The sequence below is a fragment of the Lactuca virosa genome, chromosome 4 (assembly GCF_052849685.1).
Source record: "Lactuca virosa cultivar CGN04683 chromosome 4, Lactuca_virosa_CGN04683_v6, whole genome shotgun sequence".
Lineage (NCBI taxonomy): Eukaryota > Viridiplantae > Streptophyta > Magnoliopsida > Asterales > Asteraceae > Lactuca > Lactuca virosa.
The window spans coordinates 280485818-280505213 of NC_136429.1; the positions used below are offsets into that span (position 1 = coordinate 280485818).

The 19396-nt window shown below is 30.0% G+C and overlaps 1 protein-coding gene across 9 annotated transcripts; it reads left to right on the forward strand.

The window, feature by feature from the left end:
- Window positions 1–5333: 5333 nt before the first annotated feature.
- Window positions 5334–8035, forward strand: LOC145108321 (phosphoethanolamine N-methyltransferase 2-like). 9 transcript variants are annotated; one of them, XR_013708197.1, is made up of 6 exons: window positions 5335–5545; window positions 5627–5910; window positions 5997–6169; window positions 6294–6554; window positions 6677–6742; window positions 6906–7301. XR_013708197.1 is itself a non-coding variant. In XM_079045340.1 (4 exons), exons 2-4 carry the CDS (start codon window positions 5773–5775, stop codon window positions 6384–6386), a joined length of 393 nt encoding a protein of 130 aa, XP_078901466.1. In that variant the 5' UTR covers window positions 5334–5545; window positions 5627–5772; the 3' UTR covers window positions 6387–7301. The 9 variants fall into 9 exon arrangements, 2 of the variants coding, with proteins under 2 accessions (XP_078901466.1, XP_078901465.1); XR_013708194.1 differs by adding an exon at window positions 7659–8035 and having other exon boundaries at window positions 6294–7094; XR_013708192.1 differs by adding an exon at window positions 7663–8034 and having other exon boundaries at window positions 6294–7094.
- The last annotated feature ends 11361 nt before the right edge of the window (window positions 8036–19396 follow it).

The window sequence follows — 19396 nt, forward strand, 5'->3', positions numbered from 1 at the left end:
AATTAAAATAAAAATAATTTGGTTATACTTAATTTCTGCCAATTGCTTCTGTGTGATGCACACATTTGCTTTTCAAAGTAGTTTCCTATTTAATCTGTCCTATAAACATTATATGTATATATTTGCAAGTGGCGTTTTTTTTATAGGATTAATTGATTAATGTTAATTCATATATTGTTTCTTAATTTGTTGTTCATGTGTATGGCATAACTCGAGTTTTGACATGCATCGTTAATAATATATGAAATTATTTTGGTGATCAATAAATTATGTTATGACATTATTTATTTTCTTTGAAAAAATTTATTGACACAATATCTCGTTAAAGTGATATTTTTGTGAAAATTATTTTTTTTAAGAATCTAAATTTTATGGTTTATGTGTTTGTTAATGCAAATATTAATCGACCCAAAGGTAGGTTAATATTTGGCCGAATAAACACATGTTTGATGATAAATATGCGACAATTTTTAGGTGACATGTCATTAATAAGTCAATCCAAAGAGGGGCTTATTAAGTGACATGATATATTGTCAATTTCTATTATTATAGTTTATGTGTTTATTAATGCGGGTATTAGCCGACCCAAAGGTAGACTAATATTTGGCCGAATAAACATATATGTGGTGATAAACATGTGGTGATTGTTTTTTTTTTTTTTGGTTCCATATGATTAATAAATCAATCCAAAGAGGGGCTTGTTAATTGACATTATTTATTGTCAATGTTTATCTCTAAAACAAGGTTATCTCTTGCAAGTTAGTAATATTGTCCAAAGACTTGATAGTAATGTTGTGTCGATATCTTATAAAGATGTCATAAATTGAATTTATTGATTACGGTTTATGGATTAATGAGCATAAAAATAGACTTGCTTATGTTTGAATTATGGTATTATATCTGCTAACATTGGTCACATTTTTTATTCATGTACTCAATGAGATTAACTTTGAGGAATGGAATAAGGGCATTATGTTAGTTCTCAATTGCATGGATATTGACCTTGCATTTTTGGATAGAGCAAAATTCTTTGAGGATGTTGAGTTTGGGGGAGAAACAAGGTTAAAACATTGTCCTTAAAGAGGATTCAATCTTGATTCCTATTATTGCGTTCGATAGTATGCAGATTATGAGTTAATGATCGACAATGTTATTCAATCTCCTATTCTGAATACACAAACTCAACAACCTCAACTTTGGATATCATATGCGTGGTACCATATTTTTCATCAATTTATTATCTCTTTTGGTTTTGAGGTAAATACAATAGATGATTTTGTGTATCACAGATTAAGTGGGAGTAAATTTATTTTTCTGGTTTTGGGCAGATATCTACACAACTTAAGTTTGGATCACAAGAAAGCAACCAAATGGATTTTGAGATATTTATATATAACAAAAGGCTATATGCTCAACTATAGGAAATTTAGATGCCAAAATGGTTACTGATCCATATCAAGATACTTTTACATTTTAGCATGATGAGCCATTTCATGGAATAGATTTCGGTAGCTTCTTCCATAATTGCAGCATAATTTGTAGCATGGAATATGGTTGCGGAAATTTGTCACGAGGCTACACATTATTGGTATTGAAAGACCACTAAAGTTGTGATAATAAGTCAACAATGTTATATTCCAGCAACAGAAGTTCTATTAAGTCAAAGCATATTGACATCAAGTTTCCTTCTGTTAACACAATAGTGCAAAATGGAAATATATATAGCACATATGAACAAACTCCATGAAAGCGGATCCGCTCATAAAGGGATTACCTCCCTAGGTCTTTCATGAGCATACTACACACGTTGGTGTGATATTTGGTTTTAGTGGGAGTTTTATGGTGCTTTATGTGTTGTTTAACAACAATTATGTTTTTCAGTACAGAATTAAGAATTCGGTTAACTCCATTATTAGTTGCACTTATTTGAAGTTTGATCTCACTTCAATCTAAAGAGGAACTCGTTGTAAATCTATTTAGATTTTAAAATCACACATCATATTTAATCTATGTCGTTAGTTATATGTGTATACTAGGTTATAACCCGTGGAAACCACGGTTGACAAAGTAAAACAAAATAGCCACTGTAAAATTCATAATCATTGATTTATAAATTACCAAACAATTAAAAAGGTACAACAATAATATTGAAAATGAAAAAACATGAAATTAGTATATTACATGAATAGTGCATGTCAAAAAAAATTACACAGATGGTTAAAAACACAATGTGTAACATGCATATCCTAAATACAATTTACAGAATATGTTCATGTTTAAAAAAGGGCAAAAAAGGGAAGAAATGACATTATTTAAAAAAAAAGAATGTTTATACTGATTGTTTAATTATTTTTAAATTTCGGTACACAAATAGAATAGTTAATGTCAACATTTCTAACAACTTAAAGTTGGATTGCTAAACGATTTCATGGGACACCATAGACAATCATAAGGGTCGTTATGGATATCTAACAATATTATAACATGGTACTTGCATTTAATGTTACGTAATTAGGAGACGTTACACAACTTCAAGCAAATCAAAGGCCGGAGAAATTCTACTATATTTACATATCATATAATTTATTTTACACACATTCAAGCAAATCAAAGGTTGAAGTAGATGTTTCAATACACTGCTATAATTGGCTAGATATTTCAAAGCATAATGACTTAATAATAAATTTATGAGATTTTATCCATGAATCATTAGACTTACCAACTGGACCATTATTTGAGGGCAAAATAACTATTTTGACATAGTTTTATATGTGTCTTTCAAGAAACCCAAAATCAAACATAATCATGAAAGTATGAAAAAATTATTCAGATAATAGTATGAAGCAATATAAACAAGAGATGTATATAGGGCCGATACATAGAAACAAAAATTGAGAAGTAGCATTCACAAGGATGAAAGTAGAATGTTATAATTGATAGATTTTTCAAATTCATCATCTTAATAAGAATACTTTTAAAAATACAATCTTGTAAGAGTAAGAAATGGAATTATGACGTTATATTAGACAAATAAATGAAAGTGTGTTGTTATTTCTTGCACTTAAACATGTTTATTAGAGTAAATACGAAATACAATTATAATGATTATTATTAGAGAAATAAAAACAAAGTTGGCCATATTTAATGTTTTTTTTTTACTTAATGATATACCTTCTTGCAAGCATTGAGGTAAAAACCAAAAGACAAAAAGAAGGGTTGTAAATGGTATGAGTCGGTTTTCTCCCATGCACTCATGTTTCCACCATTTTGCTCTTGTCCCTGAAACAATCCCAACAAATAATCAAATTATATAACAAAATTAGTTAATAATCTCATGGAAGCATATAGAAAATATGAATGAAATCAGATTTTAATGATTGTTGAAAACAAATAAACGTTGCTATATTAATCATCAATGAGATCATTGGACTTCAACCGTTAGTTGCTACTTATCATCTTTTTTACCAACAATCACCTGATTTCCAGTTGGCTTATATGAGCTTTTAAATTTTGATATTTTCTTTTAGCCCTTCAATTATCTTGTTATCATTATCTTTAAGAAACCATATTGGATTTAGCGTTAAATAATATATGTAGGTGGAGTTAGCATTACCGAAGCATAATAAAGGGGGAAAACCAAATATTTCATGATATTAACCTTAGAACCAACATTAAAAAGTATCAATCCAACATATTTAAAAAAAACTATAAAGAATTTACCATGTAGAGCTCTTGGATGGTAGAAGTAAGAACTATAAACATCAAATATCATTAAAAAACAGAAATAACTATTTTTAAGGTTGTTTCAAGGAATACATACCATTATTTTGGGGAGACATACAACTCAGATCTCAAAAACAAAACCAGAAAACTCATATTTGAAGTTCTTTGTCAGCTTGTTCATAAAAAAACACACCACCATTAAAATCTAAATAGTAAAAAGAAATCACTACATACCTCTAGTTTAAAATCTTTTATATAAACAAAACATTATAACAAACAACTGGTAGGCACACTACGATCCTGCTTCTGATGGGAAACAAATTGCAATCAGCATGGATATTTAAGCGCTTTGCCAAAGAAAAGAAGTAGATGAAGTAATGAATTGAATGTTTCGAATTCAACAAAGAGAAGACGAAGATAAAGAAGAGATTGATTATATACCAGGAATAACTTTCAATTGAGTGTGTTGTTGGAGAAAATCAATCTACTTACATCTTCCAAACACCTGAAAACCCAAAATTCGTTTCACTTGGTATTGGTTTGATGAATCAAGTGTACAGACAAGGGGAGATGAGTTAGCAGGACCCGAATGGGAAAAAACATTAAAGAAAGTGATTATTAGGGTAAAGATAGGGGAAGTGAGTGATATCATGGTGGAGACACCGAGAGTGAGAACAAATTAAAGGGATAGAAATAGAACTCATTTGCTAGAAATCGAGAGAGAACGCCGTGCGCTAATTTGTGTAGCCAATGTTGATCAAAACTGCCCTAATTTCATTCATTCTATTGTCGCAGGCGACACACAATAAAAGAAAAAAAAAACCCTAAATTATGAGAGAAATTCGGAAGATATTTGAAAAAAATCCTGATTTCTTACGATTAGATTGATTACTTGAGCGGGAAAACAAATGAGCAGGTTAACAAAAAAAGGACACGTGGCATAGATGACTTTTAAAAAAATGACAAGTGGCAATTTTAGGAGTCTTTTATTAGAAGAGAAGATGTGACCATTGATAGGTTTAGTTACATAAATTGTAACGAAGACCATTTTGATCCTATACTATTATGATTAGTGGACGAGATTGTTTAAGGGTACCAATATTATGATAACATTCATTAAAGCGCTTATACGGTTATATATTTATATTTATATATTCGTGGTCCAGTGGGAGATTGTTAGATAATTATGGGACCACTTCATATATATGTAATGTTATCATTAAATCTAATTATTATGGTAAGAATATAAATTGTTGAGGGACCGATTTATAGAATATTTACTTACCTTGTGGGTTGAGTTCCCGGTTTGACTCAAGATCCTCAAGATCCCTTTCATCTCTCACATTAGGGTTTATATCCATCTATAAATACATGTGATGAGGAGCAAATCAAGACACGAAAATACACATATAAATTCATTAGGGTTTGCTAAGGGATTTTAGAGAGAGCTCTTGAGATCAACTCGAAAAACTCAATGCTAGTTCTTCACATCATAAAATCAGATATGTAATCGTTCTTTAAGGTTTAAAGTTTTCTTTTGACAGATTCGAGATTAAGATCTAAACTTCAACTTTTATGTTTTGGATATTAATAATAACCAACATATATGAATACCCTTATGCTCAAAGTTTTGAAGGTCATCGACTTCTTCTGTTATCGCTGTTATAAACCTCGCAACTCACACTATTCCAAAACGTTTCCCAATCGTCTCTTCTTTCGCTGATTGTTGATTCCCTAATTCGGCTTTTCGCGTCATTGATTTGTGTAAGAGATTATTGAATTGATTCTCAACCAAAAACTGAAGAACCCGTATCAGATATAGGTAGGTTTGAGCCCAAATACTTTCAAATTTGATGTTTGGTTCTTTTCGATTTTAGGATTGATCCTTCACTGTGTGTTGCAGGTCCGACCTAAGAACATGATTTTCAAGGGTGTTTTCTGATGGGTTACATTCTTCTTTTATCCATCTGTCTGTATGATTTGATTCATTAATGGTTAGATTTGGTCGTTTTAATCACAGGATAAACGAAATAGGTTCTTTCTGTATGTATGATTTCCTTTGCTCTTGAAAGATCAATTGGGCTTAAATGTTCAGTTGAATTTGAGGTTGCTGATTGCACTAAGAAATCGTATCCTGATAATTCCTTTGATGTCATCTATAGTCGCGACACTATTCTTCATATTCAAGTAATCCCTTTTTTCTTTTTTCTTTTTCTTTTTCTTTTTTACTCCCATTAAGTTAAATAAAAATTATTTATTTATTTATTTTATAGGATAAATCTGCATTGTTTGGGACATTCTACAAGTGGTTGAAGCCAGGTGGCAAACTTCTGATAAGTGGTTATTGTAGAAAATCTGGAAAACCATCTCAGGATTTTGCAGAATATATTAAGCAAAGAGGATATGATCTTCATGATGTTGAAACATATGGACAGGTGCAGAACAGGTTATTTTGCATAATCTCACTTACATTTTTATAAATTATTAAATATGATTACAAAAGTTTACTAAAATTATATATTTTTTTGTTGCTTAGTGTCTAATGTTTATAATTGTTACATTGTGTTCAGTTTAGGGAAGTCCTTAAAAGGGAACCGGAAAGATTACCTTGGTCGGAAATCTACTACTTCAAAAACAAATTTCACATCTTGCAAGTTAATTAAAGACTCACATGAAAAAATCTGTTATCAGTCCAAAAATTGATGCAATCAAGGGTGTTGATTGTGAAATGAAGTTTTCCCCTTGAGCACATTCAGTTTTTTTTTGTGTCGACACTACCTGTATCAGAAGATTGTTCCACTGAGAATGTAAGCCAACCAATATCCTCCCAGGTAAAGGGAAAACCTTAGCAATTTTAATGATAAATTACATTGATAAGGTCTATATAAATTTGTGTTTGACACCTTAAATAAATAAAAAAAATATATGAAAGGAACCAAAAATATTTACACAGGTGTCACTTTTAACCACTTCATACATAAAATGAAATAAAAACCCGACGCATTTGGAGCACCAATAGGTAATATAATCACTATCTTGATCTTGCTTTTTTTTTAGGCTCATGTTGCAGTTAATGTATTGTATACTTTAGTTGATGCCTGTTTTCATGATTTATGTTATATATATATATATTTCAAGATTCTGAATTTGATAATTTATTGGACTATAACTATTTGCTGCAGTTCAGCAGAAGTCAGTTGTTTGGCCTTATGAAACCAAACTATATGAGCATCCTGATACAAAACCAGTGAACGTTTCCACAAGGAAGGCCAGGGTCAGACCACTTTCTGCCGCCTGCAGCCGGAGAATTTGATGGTGGTGAACAAACTTTGTGTAGCATACATGAGGATGCATTAACATCGTTTAGGAATGTGAGTTATGAAGCTCTTTGAGAGTTTGTTTTGAATTTTGATAAAGTTAAATGCCTTCAAGGTTCCTAGGTATTCAAAACTCTGCTTTTTTTTTTCTCCATTAAGAAAACCTAAAAAATTGCATTGTGATGCTAATTAGAACCAAATGGTAATTGTTTAAGGAACCCAAATCTAAAAAATGATCAAGAACATCAATTTTGTTTTGTAGTCACTTTTTCTACTAATTTTTTTTTTCTGTTTTGTTTTTTTGATAATTATCTATTTTTATCTAACTAGATAGTGGATTACACGTGCATCTTCCTCTTTCTTTATTGTCTACGTGCCTATAGGGTCAAATTAGGAATTGGCCTTTTTTTTAGGTTTTGATTCTGATCAGAAGGTGTGTGGATTTCATATCTGCCCCCTCCAACTTGGTTCATATTGCATATGTATTTAAAAAATCAGTTGTAGCCTGAAACGGTCAAAAGTCTAAGGATATAAAAAACTGAAAATGAAGCTGACTATATTTCAATGAGATTTTACTTTTTATCTGTTTTTCTTCCTAAACAAATATGTTTTATTAAGGCAGTCCGGAACACAAGGTGCTCTTAGAGGAATAGGTTTGTCAGTTGGATACCCAACTGGAAATGATGGAGCTGTTTTTGGAGTTATGGTTATTTCAGCTTCTCCAGTAGCCCCGCAAGTAGGGCTTCCATTGCCCCTGCTGATTTAATTCTAGCCATTGATGATTTTAGTGAAGAAACAATGAATATTTATGTATATAAGACATGGTTATGGCTTGATGATTTATCTTATCTATCCATTTAGGATTTGAGTTTACATAAGGATTATGTACAAGATTTGGATTTTTCTGTACAAAGGATTTGAGTTTCCAATCAAATTCTCAAACTTATTCTGTACAAAGGAACAAGACGTTAAAACAAATCTGATTAAATCGGTTGTCTAACCACTTCTATGGCGTATCCAAGTATCCAACCCCGTAAAGTGGGGATTCTTCCCTAGTTATAATTAAAATCATATCATACGGATTTGACACCTAAATATGAGAATATAAAAATGAAAACAATAATAATTACTGGATCGATGGCTCGTTGACAATATGGTATATAGATAAAACTTATTAACATTTTTTTTAGTAAGATTATTATATATTATGTTACAATATTTTTTATAATAATTTCATTTTTCAATATTTTTTATGTTACAATATTTTTTATTAACATAAAAATGAAATTATTATATATTATGTTACAATATTTTTTATTAACATTTTTTTAGTAAGATTATTATATATTATGTTACAATATTTTTTATAATAATTTCATTTTTCAAGTGTTAATAATATAGTTAATACTTAATATAGTGGGTGTAAAATGTGAGATTCTTTTGGTTTAGTTATCTCGATTATAGATTTTCCACATTTAGATTACTTTGTGACGTTAACTACCAAAGTTTTGGTAAAAACTTTTTTTCCATCAATCGTTACCATGTCTAAAGATAACTTACGGTGTTACCTTTAATACTTGTTCAATTTTCATAATAGAGATTATATCAAATTCCATAAAATCAGCAGCTTAATAATCATAACATTTGACTTCCGTTTAATGAGGAATTTAATTTAATGAAAGAAGTAAACGTTAATTCAAACGAGATATATATTCCATAATTAAAAATTAAATCATATCCTACCTATCAGTTGTTACTTTTCCTAAAAATATGTATACAAATCCATATATTAAATAGATAAATTAAAATCTCTTACCAAATCGGTTGATAAATTTACATTTATAGAATTTCCATCTTTATCTCCTAAAACCAGGCCAATAATTACCTATTTTTTGGTAACTTGATAAAGATTACATCTGTATATAATCGTCAACAAATCGTTTCCTGAATATCATCTTTTTGCAATTTATCCCTTTTTATATATTCCCTTTCCAAGTCTGTTTTTTCAATTCCATCATCCGATCGACTCATTGCAGTTGGGATACCAACATTCATGTTCCTGTCAACAAAAGTTTAATAGCTCAAGTAAGTCCATGAAATTATTTCCCCTTGATTATGAATAATCTTTTTTGTACTGTTTGAATTAATCGTATCATTATCACAAACTTTATTATAATCTTCGGTTAAATTTTCTAATTTTATATTACTGAATTTGTTTATATCAATGGCTTAGTTTCAAAATCACCATTAGTGTACACGACTTTACCAGTGTGGTGTCACTTACGTTATTTGATTGTGACGCAAAGAAACTTCTGGAAAAAACCACACAAGAGTTGCTTCAAAAGTTTAATAAGGTTATCGATATTAACTTCATTTACATAAGACTAATTTTTACTTTTTATCTATCTATTTTTATATCTGTTCATTTTTTTAGGAGGGTAATATGAAGATTTATCCATCTGCTTTGAATGTACTTTTTGATAAAAAGTTGGCGTTCAAAATTCAAATTTCACATGATAATTTGAAGAACAAAGTTGATCGTTATGCAATCTCAAAGTTCACTAGTGATAATACAGTTATTGTTGAATTGGAAAAAAAAATTAACATCAATCAGGTAACATTCTTCTACGACGAATACTACACTTATTAAATTTCGATTTTTATATTTTAGTTGATCAACTAACATATTTCTATGTATTACAAATGTAGGCGCCATAATTCGATTCGTTTAACGTTTTATTGGCAGATCGTATTTCTGGAGAAGGCAATCCAAAACTGTTAATTCCAAAGCAAGAAAAATAATATGATTTTCATTATTTTGTTTGAGTAGTTGGGTGATTTGAGTACTATTGATTTCATATTATGTTTACATAGTATTTGGTTTTTCGGTTTCGTTTTTGATAGACTTTATTTCATACTATTCGTTTTTTGGTTAGAATTTTGATCATTGAAATACATTTTGGGTTTTATGAAATGTTTAATTATTCAAACCCTTATTTTTCAACAGGTTTGCATATGATGTTTTAAAAATATATTTCTGCTCGAGAAATTGAATTTGAAAATATCATAACAATGTACGAATTTATAAATGATTTAACTTTTATTTTATCGATATTATTTAATTATAATTTGAGAGATATGATGTTTTAATGAAAATATTATAGAATCCTTATTAAGTTTAGTATGATCTTGAATATTTTTGGTATAATTTTTTAGATGTATATTATATTATAATTTTAATTAATTTCAACAAAACAGAAATTACTTATCTTTGGAATTGAGACTAATTACGAAAATGTTACTTTTATATATTAGAGATGATTATGATTTTTTTTTATAATTATTATGTCATAAGAATCCGGTTAATTTTGGTATGATTTTAAAATATTTTGGTATGATCTTATTACACTTTTAGGTTGATTTAATAGGAAATAATATATAATCTATTTATGCATCCTTTGAAATTAAGTATTGCAGGATCCCATGGAAAACGACATTGTGGAATTAAGAACAATCAGCATAAATCAAACGGTAATTGTAAGAACACCTAACGTAAATAATTCTGTTTAAGCTCCATTGATGTTTGGAAGGTAATCTAAGTGTACAAAAATAGGAAGTGTAAAAACTCTCTCTCTCTCTCTCTCTCCCTAACACTTAAGACTGCAACACTATTTATAGTACAACTTGAAAATGCACACTAAAATACATAGATATATCAAAGGACCTTCCCTTCGATATAGAGAATATTGATGTCTTCACACCCAGAAATGTCACATCAGCATATACAATATTTCTTGACTCAACATTCTCCCCTAAATGTTGGATCTGATGAGGTACACGCTTTTCTCCTGTGGCATTCCCTTTAAAAGTGTGAGAATCATCAGTAGCCGAGAATGTTTAAGAGAGAGGAACAAATCTGAAAAATGTCACCAACAAAGCACATAGATCTGAAACTTCGAACTCCCCGTTGAACAAAGAACACTCCCCGTGGAACATACAATACTCCCCTTGAACGTACAACACTCCCCCTTGAAGAAAAATCTTGAACTTTTTCTCAGAGTTGAGGATGTCGAAACTTTGAGTGGTTCAGAAGAGATGTTGAAAGCGAAGGCATGTGAGCGTTGAGTGTGAACAGTAACTCCTGAATGAGTCAGATGCGAAGTTTTGTTATTAGTGTCGAAAAAATGAACAGTACTTTTGTTATCAAGTCTTTAAAGTTTTGTTATCAATGTCGAAAAATGAGCATTTATTATCAAACCTTCAAAGTTTCGACACCCAAGACTTCATATTTTCGCAAGTGTCGAAAGCCATCTTTCGTTAGCGAAAAATTTTCTCAGATCGAAAGATTCGACATTTCTACATTCAAGTCTTCAAAGCTTCAACTTTTCGTCAGTCGGGTCTTTTAAGTTTCGACACTCAAACTTTCCAAGAAAATTTTGCAGGTGAGAACTTGAAACAACTTTCTCAAGTGACAAGAGGTATCAAAAACTTTGAGCAAAGTTCGACATCCAAAACCTCCAAAAACAAACTAAAACACAATGTTTTTGGTTTTTCGAGTTTTTTTAGCCTTCAAACAAAAAAACGAACAAAACAAAAATCTTTTTGAGTTTTTTGGGGTTTTCTGAGGCTTCAAAGAACAAAGAAAAAAGAACAAAGACGAAAATAGTTTTTCGATATTCTTGGGAATCAACCAAAATAAAAGAGAAGAAACAAAAATGAGACGAAGAGAATGTTCTTTGGGAAAGTTTCGCTATCAACAGCGAAAGATTCGTTATTGGAGGCAAAGGTTCAACCAAATGCGAAAATCTCACTTCCCATACGAAAATATCACTTGCATACGAAAATTTGTTTTCGTTATCAGCCTTTGTCCCTGGAACCACAATGTGAATTCCAAACTTTCGACCATTCACATATAGCCTCAAACTTTCGCATATGAAATCCTATATTCCCAACGAAAATCTGATTTGCTTCCTCAAGCTTTCAAACACAATTTTCGCACACTCATAGTCGAATCGTAATTTTCGACCTTCAAACTCCAACTTCTTTCACTCCCCAAAAACCTGTTAAGGACGAAAACATGAAGTCTAGAGTTTCGCTTTCCAAGAAAACTCGCTTCTCATGAAGATATATATATATATATATATATCCCCTCCTCTAATAAAAGACTACCATTTACGCCACGTGGCATTTGCTCAGCACCTCCAAAACTTATTTTCCCGCTCATTTCCTTTCAATTGCAATTACTAAACTACCCTTTTCTGGCTTCAAATTAGTCAACCTTATAATCTGCATAAAGATATTCATAACGAATCCCGTTAAATTTGCAACAAATTGATTGACTAACTATCATCAACATAAAGATACCCAATTTTGCTTTTGCATTTTGAAAATCAAATCACACAATCTTATTTGTTCATTGATTTAACCTATTAATTCCTTTATTGACGCTTAAATTTTCTCTGCTGATGAAACTTAATCCCAATATATCTTCTTAATTTTTCAAAACATTGATTGTGCAAAATCAGGGACGGAATCGAAAGTTCACACACATCTTCTTCCTTTTTCTCTCTCGAACACCTGGATGGGGAGTTCTTGGTCTGTGTTTAGTTGCTCCTAATTTGATTTTATTTATTGTTGCAGGTCTCTAAGTAATTTGAAGAGTTTGGTCCCGATGACATCAAATCATCTTTGAACAAACAAATTTCAAGGTCACAAATTTTCCTTCGTTCTCGCTACCTTATCGTAGCCCTATCTCCCTCTCTTTCTCAAATTCTGATTTCTTTTCCACGTTAAATTGCAGGAGGTAGGCAATGGTTCGGTTATATTGTCATTTTGGGATTCTGGTATCATCAATTGGTTTAACAAGGTACGGATGTTAACGATGATGGATTCACTTTGAGAATTTGTGGTTCACGAATTCTTCTTATTGAGGTTCTTAATTCATGGTATTCAATTTTATTTTTTATGTTCTATCTTTCTGATCATTACAAGGTCTTTCTACTGAAAATTTTCTCCTTCGTTGTTTGATATATTGGGTAAAGGTTAGGGACAAACTCTGATTTAACCTAATTTCTTTCCAAGAGACATCTTCATGACTTTCTCAAAATAAATGAGAATTTTTGTATGGAAGCATAATAGAATCTGTTGTATTCTCCTTTAACCTCCACTAATTGCTGATGAAATCATTTCTCTAACACCTGAGACTGGTTCCCCTTGTCAGCACACCCATGAACAAGGTAATCTATCTCATTCTTTCATATTTTTTTTGAAAAAAAAAAACAATTCCAAGCCCTTGTGTATGTTAATTTGTTTTTCTGATATAACTCTTTGTTTAAAGATGTATTGTATTCTCTTGGGTTTCCTAATTCAAGTTTTACATGATTGTGTTCTTTGGCCAATAGTTAACAAGTTTGTTGGCGATTTAACTTTTAGTTCTTTTTATATTACGGTTCAAGTGTATAGGGGTGAGACAACTATTTCTTTCAGTTGTCCATTGGAACAGAATCTTGTTGATCTTCCGGAAGATGAAAATACTAGGAAGAGAACAAGATACAAAGGTCAGTTGAGAATGGTGAGTTAATTTCTTTTAACCTTTATTCTTATTAAGAAGGGTAGCACAAACTTATGCTATTTCATTAATAAGTCCAATTTTTGTTGAGAGTGCTCACATATCAACAGTAAAATGCTCTTTACTTCCTAGATTTGTGTATAATCTAATCTAAAGATGATGTTTCATACGGGTGAATCTAAAGATGATGTTTCATACAGGTGAAATGCTTGCAAATTCCAAGACAAACTAGGCCACTTCAAACTGTCGGAGCAATTCATACTTATTTATAAAGATGGTTTATCTGTTAAGAGGTTATTACTTCTCGTTAATCAAAATGTCTTCAATCTCATAATATAGTTGTGTTTCTGAATCTTTCAAGGATTGATTTTGAGGATGAGAATTTGTTTTTAATATTTTGTAGATAATGAATTTGTGGATCTTAATGATTTGGGAAGTGAGTCCAAGGTTGAGGTATTATAGAAAAAATAAAGAAATTTTGTGGCTTGACAATGCAAAATGTTTTAAAAGAGAACTTGATTGAAACTATAGAAGAAAACCTGAGTCAGATCAAATATGAACCTGAGTCTGTTTTGGGCTATGTAGAGTTAAATAAATTATATACACATCTAATATTTATACATATTGAAATTTTCGTTCATCTTTGATTGGATGGAATGGAATTATGAAGGGTTGGAATAGACAAGGTAATGAAAAAAGGGGTTGTCTTTAATGACGGATAAATTCTTTTCTAGACTGAATAAACCTTCTGAATAAGAGTAAATGACCATTTTATCCTTCAATTTCGACAAACTATTTTCATAATGTTCATCGGTTTTTGACGTGAGAGGAGTCGGGAGGATAATAGAAGAAGAGGAAATAGATAAAATTAAGCCAAGTTTATTTGGCTTCAAACAATAAATCATTAAACCCAAAATGGCATTCCAATTTTATAGCCCAAAAAAACACATGCCGGTATGGTTCCTCCATCAGATTATGAAGCTTAGATGTTAAAAGCATTTTGGGCATTTATGATTTATGATTTTTAATTATTGTTGTTATTAATGTGTAGGTTCAAATTGAACGTACTGGAATCATTTGGTCTTCCTCTTGCTATGGTAAAAGGTATTTGGTGACAGACAAGGTTAAAGATATGTTTATCATTGATGTTTAATAGAAATGCAATTTGCATGCACTGAATTGCAATACTAAAAAAAATCTAAAAAACTGGTTAGATCCATGATCTGATTTCCAGGTACACGGCCAACAACCGACTACGGAGAAGCACACTAACAACAATTGTTTTTTAAGAATTCCATGGATAATGGACTTATATACTGCCTTGCAAAATGACTCATTTGATTGCTAAACTCCCCATCTTTTAGTTTTTAAGATATGAGGGCATACTTATTTGCTTGATTTCAATTTCACCTTACACCAAAAATTTGCAAACATTAATTCTTCCATAATAGTTGTAAATACTAAGTACTAATAATCATAGTTAAAGACTTACAATACCTTGAATTTGATTGATGGTTTTGTTCTTTTTGTATAAAATTGTTTTATGTGATGTCAGTCAATCTCTCATCTTAAATTAGGTCAAATTGGGTTTATGTTGAGTTGTCTTTGAGCTTTTTTTGGCTGGTTTTGTACCTTAACACATGAGATGAGGAGGACCATGGCATCGGTGTTGTCGTAGGTATAGCCTCTCTGACATAAAGAAGCTGAATAGGGATGATAAGAATGGTGACATTGTTTAGAAACCCCTTTCTCTAACTCCGTTCTACTAAGACCCACACTCATGTGTCATTGGTTTACTAAGAATTTAGAATGGGTGAATAGTAACTTTTGGGTGTTTCTTTTTGAATTAATAGAAAAAGGCTCAAACATTAAAGTGGAAGAATGGAGGGTGTATGTACTCAGATCCTAAACTATGTTACTTTTCAGTTTTCACTTAACCCATAGGAAGTATATATACATAGTATAAGAGGTCATCAGCAAGATATTAGATTGCAAATAGGGTAATAATAATTACGTGATGCTGTGAATTCATTTAATTAATATTAAGATACCTAATGAGGCCTTGACGCAGAAATGGTTTTGCATTAACATATTTAAACAAATAGAGACAACTTTTGACATCAATCTTATTCCATAATTATATAAGCAAATTGCAGAATAAATGTTGAAAGAACTGTTATCAATCCAGTGGCAACATTAGAAGATTAATTCTTCTATCCTCTTTTCCACAAGTTATTTATATGGAAAATAAATATAATAAATTAACACAAGATTAAAAAAAATTGACATAACATTTTTTGTTGTATTTTAAGCTAATATTACATTTTGTTTGATTTTATGTTGATAGGATAATATTTTTTTTTTGGGTTATTTTTTGAAAAGAAGTGAGTGTACTGTTGGTTTAAAAACATTTAATAATTACGTTTTACGTTTTTTATTTAAATATTCAATTTAATATGATGTTTTTGTTCGTACATACCTCTAAAATGGACTCAAATTTATTTATTTTAAAATCCAATAAGAAATGAGAGTTTTAGATGAGTTTCTTTTGTAAATGAGATTCTAAGATAAGATATATATCATGAAGAAAACGCTTTATCTTGAGTTATATTCATAAATTTATTAAAATGAAAAGAACGAAAAAAAATGTTTTTTTTTCAATTATTCAAATATATATTGCATTGTACAAACTAATGATTTCATCAAATATCTGAACTTACAAAACGTAAATTGGAGATTAATAACGGTGCTTATATTTATTTTAAAACAAAAGTATTTATAGTTACTGAAAAACTTCAACTTTTGTAAATTAATAATTTTTTTTTTGCAAATATTTGATTAGTCATTATAATTTTAAATTATAAATAATGTTTTTCTTTTACAACTGTGGTTTCCACGGGTTTTAACCTAGTTGGTTTACTATAGATTGGTTATTTTAAAATTTTATTAGCATTTAAAAAAATGAACAAAATTTTAAATGACTTAACTTTTATTTTATTTGCACCTTCTATTATTAATGATTTCAACTCGTATGCATCGAGACTTATCAATTTTGACGGAAAATTGGGATATGATTCTATAAGTGGAGATCGTTTGTGGGTTATTTAGATTTTCATTCAGAATCGGTGGGTTAAAGTAGATCTTAGTAATTACAATGCCGGTGCAAATGAATAGTGTGATTATCGAAACAATTACATTTATTTCTTTAAAGAAAATATAACTGAGTATGTCGTTCCGACACATCGTTCTCATGAAGTATTTTCATTTTGTTCATATTTTGAGATAGTGACTATGCCAAGTAGAAATATGTGATTGTATATATTTTAAACTGCATTCGAAAACCGATTTTTTCCTCATTAAGATATTTATTATTTTATATTAGTTTATGATTGAATATTTTGTTTTTTCTTTTAATTTGTAGTTTTAATCATCAAGTCAAGTTTTATTTTGTTTTGTGATATTTTTTTTTTAATATATCGATTGAAGAATTTAACAAATTTATTTTAAGTCATTAATGCATCCAATTCATTTTCTATGTAAAATTGTGTCATTTATATTTACAAATAAAACCAATATGTTATTGTGTTTGGATTTTTTAATGGTGGTGAATGTTGTTTTATTCGGCAATATGTATGTTGATTGCTTTTGTTATTTTTGAAAAGTAGCAATGTACTATTTTATTTTTTTCCAATAATAAGGGTGTAGTTTCTATATTTACTTAATTTATTCATATAGCATCTTCGATTTATCATTTGTACTTAAACTGCAATTAAATATGTATTGACATTATTAATAGTTATTATAAAAAAAATATCTAATGAATGTGTTTTCTTTCATCACACATCTAATAGTTGGGATAATTATCATGTATAGTATGGATCTTTTTAAACTCTGCCCACATGTTTGCATTCAATAAGTAGAAACAAAGCTTGTTGCTCTACTGGTGACCATATTCATTCAATTGTATCAACCATTTATCCGTATTTTCAAAACCATTTTAATATTATGTCGGCTTTTTATAACTTTATATGTAATTTTTATATGTTCCCCGCGTTTTATGCGGGTCATAATCTAGTCATTATATAATATTACATGCATAACTATACCGTTTTAATTCAATGTAAATATTGTAGTGTATATAAATATACGCAAACTTCCACTTTCATGGTTGTTATTATGTGAAGGTTCATTTAAAAGGATTGTGTGTAATGTGCATGTTATTTTTCTATTTTGACATACCTACATATATGACAACATTTTACTATCTAGAAGGAAAATAATATATAATGTTCAACTGAATGTGAATATTTCATCAAATTCATGCAATATATATATATATATATATATATATATATATATATATATATATATATATATATATATATATATATATATATATATATATATATATATATATATATATATATATATATATATATATATATATATATATATATATATATATATATATATGGCACTTCAGGAGAGAGTGCAGTTACATGCAATAGAAACTAGGAGGAACTTGTTTATAAAAAATGACAAAACATGTATACAGGCAACGTATAAGGAATTGGTGGGGCAGGTGGGCCAAGCAATGAGAAAAGTGAAGGCAAACTTGTTGACCACCCAAAGTGTTCTTGGTTCTACACACTTGTAGGTCTAAAAATCAATACAATTGGTTTAGAAAAACATACGACTAGACACACACCTGCTTCAATTCTCAAAAGATTAAATCTTGCAATTCCAACTACATCTCCAAAGTAATCATTGATCAAATTGAGGCAAAGCCAAAAATATCCACACATGTAATTCAAGAACAGTTGCAATAGAAGTATAACATATTAATTTCAATTCACAAGGTCCTTAGAGCTAAAGATTTTGCAACTAAGAAAGCTGTTAGGGATTGGACAAAGCAATATGATTTGTTAAGGGACTACATAATTGAGTTACATTCAACCAGCGTGGGTACCATAGTGAAGTTGGAATTCGAATATGTGCATGTTGTTGATGTAACAACAAGAAAATTCAAAAGGATTTACAATTTTTGGGTGCACTAAAAAAAGAGTTAAAGCAAGGTTTAAGAGATTTTATAAGGCTAAATGGTGCTTTTATGAAGTGGCCTTTCCTGGGAAAATTCTTATTGATGTTTCACTTGATGCAAATAATGGGATTTACCCCCATTGCTTATGCAATGGTAGAGGTTGAGAGCAATTTAACATGAGATGGTTTCTTGAATGTCTAGGTGATGATTTACACCTATATAGAAGCTCAAAATTTACTTTTCTTAGTGATAGATAGAAGGTACATATAAATTGTTTTAGTTTTAATTAATTTGTTATGTTTTTTAAGTCTAATCAATGTTTTGTTTATCTTTATAGTATTCTTCTAGCTACTGCCCAGATGCTTTCAATTAGTGAACATATCTTTTGCATTAGACATATATATGCGGACATGAAAGTGTTGGAAGAACAGGGAGTCAAGGACTATTTGTGGACATATGCAACAACAAAAACCATCCCTAAATTGGAGCATTACATGAAGGAGTTTAGTCAATATTATGCTCAAGCATATGAGTGGTTCAAGCAGATCCCTCCCCAACGTAGGCAAGATCCTATGTAACATCCCAAAAAAATAATAAAAATTTAAAATTTTCAAAAACAACCCATTTCATGTATAAAGTGTTTACAAAACCATTGTTTCAAAGGTATTATTCGAAATCAGAGTATCCCAAGATCCAATATCATAAAAACTAGAAGATGTGCACGATCATGTCTTTGCTTTCCCGCGA